Source organism: Olea europaea, unplaced genomic scaffold (assembly GCF_002742605.1).
Source record: "Olea europaea var. sylvestris unplaced genomic scaffold, O_europaea_v1 scaffold6102, whole genome shotgun sequence".
Taxonomy (NCBI): domain Eukaryota; kingdom Viridiplantae; phylum Streptophyta; class Magnoliopsida; order Lamiales; family Oleaceae; genus Olea; species Olea europaea.
The window spans coordinates 4,643-12,331 of record NW_019264453.1 but is presented as its reverse complement, the minus strand read 5'-3'; the positions used below and the strand labels follow the sequence as shown (position 1 = coordinate 12,331).

Here is a 7,689-nt window from a genome sequence, read left to right as displayed (position 1 = left end):
TTTTTTTCCAAAAACACAACTGGCAACTTATTTTTCCAGTAGTTAAAAGATCAGGTGTTGTAGTTAAAAGATCAGGTGTTCTTTCTAAAAGTTTTCTACCACCGACTTCAGAGTTCATGTAGCGATCAGAACTTAAATGTTTTTCATATTATCCAAACATGCTCTATATTAGATTTCCAGTTAAAAAATAATAAGGTGAAATTCACTAATTAGTCAAACCACAATCTTCGTTTCAACATTTAATAGCTTGTTCATCAATGCACATAGAAATGTATGCCAACATAGGATTAACACTAACTCTAATAAAACATCATCCACGAACTGAAATTCTCTATATAAAAAGTCACACATATAAACATATGTACTCGGACAGAAGAGGAGTATAACAAGAAAATTATAATAGAGGAGTTAAAATACTATTGGAGAGACAAACAGCTACTAGTTATCCAATACTGCTACCACAATTTATATCCACATTAAACATTTGCTTTTCTATCCCAACTCCATCTTTTATATGGTAAAATAAAACATTCTAGGAACTTTAGACTGCAAAGACAATTATATGTAAATTCTATTATGGAAAAGGCAATGGAACTAACTGTGGGTACAAAAAACTTCGAAATCTGGTCAGCTAACTTCTGAACAGGTGCTTTGGCAAGCTGAGCAGCTTCAACTAATTGAACAATTTGCGAAAGTGCAGTTTCTGAACCAACGTGAGTGGCCTTGATAAGTATACATCCATTCTCATTCACAGTCCCGCCAATCACCTATTTACGGGGCCTATTATATATACATATGTATAAGAACTTAAATTGATGGCCAAAGAGTTATCCATACCTTATCACCAGGCTTTTTAGCAACGGGACTGGCTTCTCCTGTAATCATGCTCTCATTCACATAACTTTGACCATCAACAACAATACCATCAGCAGGAACTTTGGCTCCCGGAACAATCTTAAGTATGTCATTTTTTTGTATCAGTTGTGTGCTAATTTCCATTTCTGAAATGACATTTCCATCACCATCTAGTGTTAGAAGGTAAGCCATGTCCGGAGCTAGGTCTGTCAACTTAGCTAAAGCATCTGATGTTTTTCCTTTCGCCAAAACCTCCAGATATTTTCCCAAGAGAATGAAAGATATCAACATGGAACTAGTCTCAAAGAAATCCTGCCCCTCAAATGACTCTGAAGTCAATGCTTTTATCATTATATATATCGAATAGAAATAAGCAGCATTGGTTCCCAAGGCAACAAGAACATCCATATTAGCAGATTTCCGTCTCAGAGCATGATATGATCCTGCATAAAACCTGATAAGGTAATAAAGAGTTTAAGACCAACTGATGGTAAGATTCTTAAGCATTCTGTATATCGGCAGCCAAAATAAATATGAAACTTGGAAATATATGTATCTACAGAGATAGATTATAATACCTTCTGCCTATTATAAACTGCACGGGTGTGCAAAGTAACCATCTTAAAACTACCCCAACACTTAGCATATTGATAACCTTGTAGTCTAACCAATTTCCATATGGAGGAAGCATTGGAAGTACCATAGAAGAAACAATTATTGGAACCGAAAATAGGCAACTCCAAAAAAATTGATTCCGATATGTAAGGATCTCATGCTGTCTCTCTGTTTCTCCTCCTCTAGGTGGAGTGTACAAGGTTGCCTTATAAGGGTTGTCTCCGTTGCCACCTTGCTCGATGCACTGTATCAGAGTTCTTGGACCAATAATCTCCGATTCATAACTTATAGTCACCTTATGCTCATCCATATTTGTTTCAACGTGATTTACACCTTCCAAAGACTCGAGTGAGTTTTGGATAGTAATGAAATCATCATCAGAAGTGACTCCTTCCAGTTTTAAATGTACTTTATTCACATCACTTCCAGAGCTTATGAGATCAGCTCCAAAGCCAGCATCTTCTACGGCTTCAATTATACGGTTGGTATCAGTAACACTCGGATCAAAATGGACTTTAGCTTCTCCAAGAGCTAAACCAACAACCGCATTCTTCACTCCATCAACCATTAAAAGGGCACGTTCTGTTGACTCAGAACAGCTTGTGCATGCCATACCTTTAATTCTGAGCCGGCATATTGCAATTTCTTGCTCCGGAAACTCCTCAACTTCAAAACCTGTGTCTTCCACTGCTTCTTTTATAGTTTTTGCCTGATAGACAGTATATTATTAATATTTCCCACAAAATAAAGAAGAAAGAAAAGAAAAAATTTGCATAAAAATTTACCTCCCGTTTGGCCCCCATTTTTTGGTAATGAAAATGAGAGGAATAGTGTTTTTTTTAAAAATGATTGGTTGAAAAAGAAGGGAGAGTTTTCAACTTAAGTGTAATATTATTTTAGGAAGATTGTGTGGTTGAAAATAGGAGAGAAAGAAATAGAATGTAATTTAATGGGAGCCAAATGGGGGCTTAAAGGAAATAAGGAATTCAAACCTATAAAATTTCATGAAGCATGTACATGGAAAGCAATTTCCTGTTCTTCTATTTTCCTTTAAGAAATTTCAATTAATGAGCATGAAAAGGTAGATGTACTGAAAATCTGAATGTATTTTCCTCGAAAGCTAACTGTTTATTCCCAGGTGGTGGAGTATTTGACTTGCAAAACTACGTAATTCCCCTTTTTAAAGCTATAAAAGAAGTCAGTGATGCAGTTGGCAACAAGAAACTGAAAAAACTGGGAAATCAGCAAAGAATAACACCAAAAAAAAAAATTTTTGAAAAATATCTGCACTGGAATAGTCCACTGTAGTTGCACTCTGACATCTAAACTGCGAAATTCATCCGCCAATGTAGCATTAAACTTGACTTACGCTTATGAGTTGTGGTAGGTACTTCACTACAGCCTGGCCTTGAAGCGCCGAGACCATAACACTCTGGACACCTTCCAACTTCCCAAGTGCAGATTCTATGGAAGCAACACAAGATGCGCATGTTATGCCCCCAACTTTGAAGGAAAGGGTCCTAATCTTCTTGTTTCCGCCATTATTTGGGGGCGCAATGGTGACAACAGAACCATTTTGATGTTTCAAAAGTGGTGACCTCAAATCATCCTTTCCATTCACTTCCATTGCTTTGCTTCAAAAAATGACAATAAAGAATCATCAACGTAGCATGACAATTAAAATTCTAAAAATATCATATTCGGCTCAAACAGACTGTTTGATCAATAAATCCAAGTCAAACAACTGATCGAATTATCTATTCTGTATTATTAGTTAACATTATCGGTTTATCGTCTGTTTAACTAACTAAAAACATCATTACTGAGCAGCAGTTGGTAACAACCACAGGATATCCAACATCTAGACATAAAATACAGAAACAGTTCCAAGAATCTGTTATACATGCTCTAAAATTTCAACTTAAAAAAACCAAATTTGAATACAACTTTCGGAAGTTTTTGCATTCAATATATAGTAAGCTTAACCAGAACTGAAACCAAAGTATTGTCCAGTTGCAACAAAATCAAAATTCCACAAAAATGATAACCAAAAACTCCAAAAGAATAAATAATCTTGAATTAAATGCAATTCTTTGCACATGTTCTTACGTAGATGCAACAAAATCGCGCAACATATAAAAAATTCCAGCTGCTGGATATCAGGAAAATTCTAGAAAACAAAAATATTGACCTTAGCCTAATAGGGAGCCTTTATCAGTGCTTGCAAATTATGTATAAACAGCGTACCTGATAAATATTTATTGTAGAAGAATCGCGTGAAGAATTATTCCCCTTTTTAGCAGAAAAAAATTGGTAGGTTTTCGAAGCGTTTCGTTTGGTATAGCAAAAAAACGCTCGAGTATGCAATAATGGGAAGGGAAAAGGGAGAAGAAATTAGGGTTTTACGCGTAAACAGAGGCCGGCAAGGTTAGCAGAAGGTTTCTCTTGTCATAGCAAATAGAAGGCTGCCGTAAAGGGCAAGTTGAATTTTGAAATTATTGTCGTTTTATATTGTAGGGTGGGGTGGGTTGCGAGGGCGTGGGGTGGAGTGGGGTGGCGTGGGTAACGCAGAGAGAGGAGGAGAACAAGAATTAATTTTATTTATTTTTTAATTATCATTTGGGAAAATTGCACGCCCCCTCCCCAAAAATTGATCAAGTAGTCAATCTCTAAAAGTGAGCAAATTGGTCTTCAAACTTAAGTTTGTTGTCCCAATTATGTAGTCTTATTTCTTTATTGGGAATATTTTGTTTTGTTTATTTACTAATATTCTATTATTTAGAGCCTGTTTGAGCCACATTATAATGAGAATGAGAAATAGAGTTGTTATGGGCCCCACATCAGAGATAGAAATTCAAAAATGGTGGCTTGATGTGGTGTACTTTATTCACATCACTTCCAGAGCTTATGAGATCAGCTCCAAAGCCAGCATCTTCTACGGCTTCAATTATACGGTTGGTATCAGTAACACTCGGATCAAAATGGACTTTAGCTTCTCCAAGAGCTAAACCAACAACCGCATTCTTCACTCCATCAACCATTAAAAGGGCACGTTCTGTTGACTCAGAACAGCTTGTGCATGCCATACCTTTAATTCTGAGCCGGCATATTGCAATTTCTTGCTCCGGAAACTCCTCAACTTCAAAACCTGTGTCTTCCACTGCTTCTTTTATAGTTTTTGCCTGATAGACAGTATATTATTAATATTTCCCACAAAATAAAGAAGAAAGAAAAGAAAAAATTTGCATAAAAATTTACCTCCCGTTTGGCCCCCATTTTTTGGTAATGAAAATGAGAGGAATAGTGTTTTTTTTAAAAATGATTGGTTGAAAAAGAAGGGAGAGTTTTCAACTTAAGTGTAATATTATTTTAGGAAGATTGTGTGGTTGAAAATAGGAGAGAAAGAAATAGAATGTAATTTAATGGGAGCCAAATGGGGGCTTAAAGGAAATAAGGAATTCAAACCTATAAAATTTCATGAAGCATGTACATGGAAAGCAATTTCCTGTTCTTCTATTTTCCTTTAAGAAATTTCAATTAATGAGCATGAAAAGGTAGATGTACTGAAAATCTGAATGTATTTTCCTCGAAAGCTAACTGTTTATTCCCAGGTGGTGGAGTATTTGACTTGCAAAACTACGTAATTCCCCTTTTTAAAGCTATAAAAGAAGTCAGTGATGCAGTTGGCAACAAGAAACTGAAAAAACTGGGAAATCAGCAAAGAATAACACCAAAAAAAAAATTTTTTTGAAAAATATCTGCACTGGAATAGTCCACTGTAGTTGCACTCTGACATCTAAACTGCGAAATTCATCCGCCAATGTAGCATTAAACTTGACTTACGCTTATGAGTTGTGGTAGGTACTTCACTACAGCCTGGCCTTGAAGCGCCGAGACCATAACACTCTGGACACCTTCCAACTTCCCAAGTGCAGATTCTATGGAAGCAACACAAGATGCGCATGTTATGCCCCCAACTTTGAAGGAAAGGGTCCTAATCTTCTTGTTTCCGCCATTATTTGGGGGCGCAATGGTGACAACAGAACCATTTTGATGTTTCAAAAGTGGTGACCTCAAATCATCCTTTCCATTCACTTCCATTGCTTTGCTTCAAAAAATGACAATAAAGAATCATCAACATAGCATGACAATTAAAATTCTAAAAATATCATATTCGGCTCAAACAGACTGTTTGATCAATAAATCCAAGTCAAACAACTGATCGAATTATCTATTCTGTATTATTAGTTAACATTATCGGTTTATCGTCTGTTTAACTAACTAAAAACATCATTACTGAGCAGCAGTTGGTAACAACCACAGGATATCCAACATCTAGACATAAAATACAGAAACAGTTCCAAGAATCTGTTATACATGCTCTAAAATTTCAACTTAAAAAAACCAAATTTGAATACAACTTTCGGAAGTTTTTGCATTCAATATATAGTAAGCTTAACCAGAACTGAAACCAAAGTATTGTCCAGTTGCAACAAAATCAAAATTCCACAAAAATGATAACCAAAAACTCCAAAAGAATAAATAATCTTGAATTAAATGCAATTCTTTGCACATGTTCTTACGTAGATGCAACAAAATCGCGCAACATATAAAAAATTCCAGCTGCTGGATATCAGGAAAATTCTAGAAAACAAAAATATTGACCTTAGCCTAATAGGGAGCCTTTATCAGTGCTTGCAAATTATGTATAAACAGCGTACCTGATAAATATTTATTGTAGAAGAATCGCGTGAAGAATTATTCCCCTTTTTAGCAGAAAAAAATTGGTAGGTTTTCGAAGCGTTTCGTTTGGTATAGCAAAAAAACGCTCGAGTATGCAATAATGGGAAGGGAAAAGGGAGAAGAAATTAGGGTTTTACGCGTAAACAGAGGCCGGCAAGGTTAGCAGAAGGTTTCTCTTGTCATAGCAAATAGAAGGCTGCCGTAAAGGGCAAGTTGAATTTTGAAATTATTGTCGTTTTATATTGTAGGGTGGGGTGGGTTGCGAGGGCGTGGGGTGGAGTGGGGTGGCGTGGGTAACGCAGAGAGAGGAGGAGAACAAGAATTAATTTTATTTATTTTTTAATTATCATTTGGGAAAATTGCACGCCCCCTCCCCAAAAATTGATCAAGTAGTCAATCTCTAAAAGTGAGCAAATTGGTCTTCAAACTTAAGTTTGTTGTCCCAATTATGTAGTCTTATTTCTTTATTGGGAATATTTTGTTTTGTTTATTTACTAATATTCTATTATTTAGAGCCTGTTTGAGCCACATTATAATGAGAATGAGAAATAGAGTTGTTATGGGCCCCACATCAGAGATAGAAATTCAAAAATGGTGGCTTGATGTGGTGGATAACGGTCATATTTTTCATTTTAATGAGGTAAAAATGTGGCTTAAATAGGGGCTTAATTTGTTTAGTTATAACCAATTTTTTTCACTTCTTGTATAAATTTAAATAAGGATAAATTAGGAAAGTTTTGGCAATTTTATTTTTCAATAATATTAAATAAGATTTATTAATCAATGTGATAAACAAAATCAGTCAATGTAAATGGGACGAGTGGAGTATAATACATCATACATGATGAAAACCAAGCAAGCACATGCTTGGTGAGGGTTGAAATCATATTCTTAATGAATTTTGAAAAAGTTGAAGAAATATGTTGTTAAAAAATTGCAGATTTCATGAAATGGGTTATTAAAATAAATTAAAATTAAAATGCAAATAGGGTCTAAATATGTCGTAATTATCATGCTCTCCTCGTGAAAATATGTGCACTTCAATATTTTTTTTATTTTTGTATCAGTCCAAGCCGAGAGATATAACTTAGTTTTTTAGAGCTAGAAATTATATATATATATAGTTTTCATCCGTACAATGCACGGGCTATCATTTTTTAGGTAATATTAATAGGCCAAAATATTTATTTATTTTTCTCAATAAATCTACAAATTTGATTAATTGTTGCGTAAAGGAATGGAGAAAATATATATATATATATATTTTTATAGATGTTGCGTAAAGGAATGGAGAAAAGTAGAAAAAATAGTATAACAATCTATAACTCATATAAATTATAATGTGATAATAATTTTATTAGGAATTTGTACGTCCAAAAAGAAAAATAATTGACGTCATTCACATAAAAAAATTTTAAAGAAAATTATGTAAATTATATTGAGAAAATTATTGCGACAAAATAATAAACTTTAATA

General features: G+C 34.5%; 2 protein-coding genes across 3 annotated transcripts; both read right to left on the bottom strand.

Annotated features, from left to right (window-relative positions):
- Positions 1-461: 461 nt before the first annotated feature.
- On the bottom strand, positions 462-3,960 carry LOC111389694 (copper-transporting ATPase HMA4-like). 2 transcript variants are annotated; one of them, XM_023014637.1, is made up of 5 exons: positions 3,718-3,960; positions 2,840-3,104; positions 1,434-2,179; positions 838-1,309; positions 462-767 (listed from the first exon to the last, which is right to left on the bottom strand). In XM_023014637.1, exons 2-5 carry the CDS (start codon positions 3,095-3,097, stop codon positions 477-479), a joined length of 1,767 nt encoding a protein of 588 aa, XP_022870405.1. In that variant the 5' UTR covers positions 3,098-3,104; positions 3,718-3,960; the 3' UTR covers positions 462-476. The 2 variants fall into 2 exon arrangements, with proteins under 2 accessions (XP_022870405.1, XP_022870406.1); XM_023014638.1 differs by having other exon boundaries at positions 2,840-3,099.
- Positions 3,290-6,438, bottom strand: LOC111389695 (copper-transporting ATPase HMA4-like). The gene is made up of 4 exons (XM_023014639.1): positions 6,192-6,438; positions 5,314-5,578; positions 4,353-4,652; positions 3,290-3,331 (listed from the first exon to the last, which is right to left on the bottom strand). Exons 2-4 carry the CDS (start codon positions 5,569-5,571, stop codon positions 3,290-3,292), a joined length of 600 nt encoding a protein of 199 aa, XP_022870407.1. The 5' UTR covers positions 5,572-5,578; positions 6,192-6,438.
- Between the last annotated feature and the right edge of the window lie 1,251 nt (positions 6,439-7,689).

Bases quoted from the DNA above. Each gene is read 5' to 3' on its own strand.
- LOC111389694 (XM_023014637.1), bottom strand. From the start codon at position 3,097: ATGGAAGTGAATGGAAAGGATGATTTGAGGTCACCACTTTTGAAACAT. The intron at 2,180-2,839 runs GTAAGTCAAGTT...ACTGTCTATCAG, and splicing joins ACCTACCACAACTCATAAGC to GCAAAAACTATAAAAGAAGC. The intron at 768-837 runs GTATGGATAACT...CCCCGTAAATAG, and splicing joins CTAAAAAGCCTGGTGATAAG to GTGATTGGCGGGACTGTGAA.
- LOC111389695 (XM_023014639.1), bottom strand. From the start codon at position 5,571: ATGGAAGTGAATGGAAAGGATGATTTGAGGTCACCACTTTTGAAACAT. The intron at 4,653-5,313 runs GTAAGTCAAGTT...ACTGTCTATCAG, and splicing joins ACCTACCACAACTCATAAGC to GCAAAAACTATAAAAGAAGC. The intron at 3,332-4,352 runs GTACACCACATC...TTTTATGTCTAG, and splicing joins CTGGAAGTGATGTGAATAAA to ATGTTGGATATCCTGTGGTT.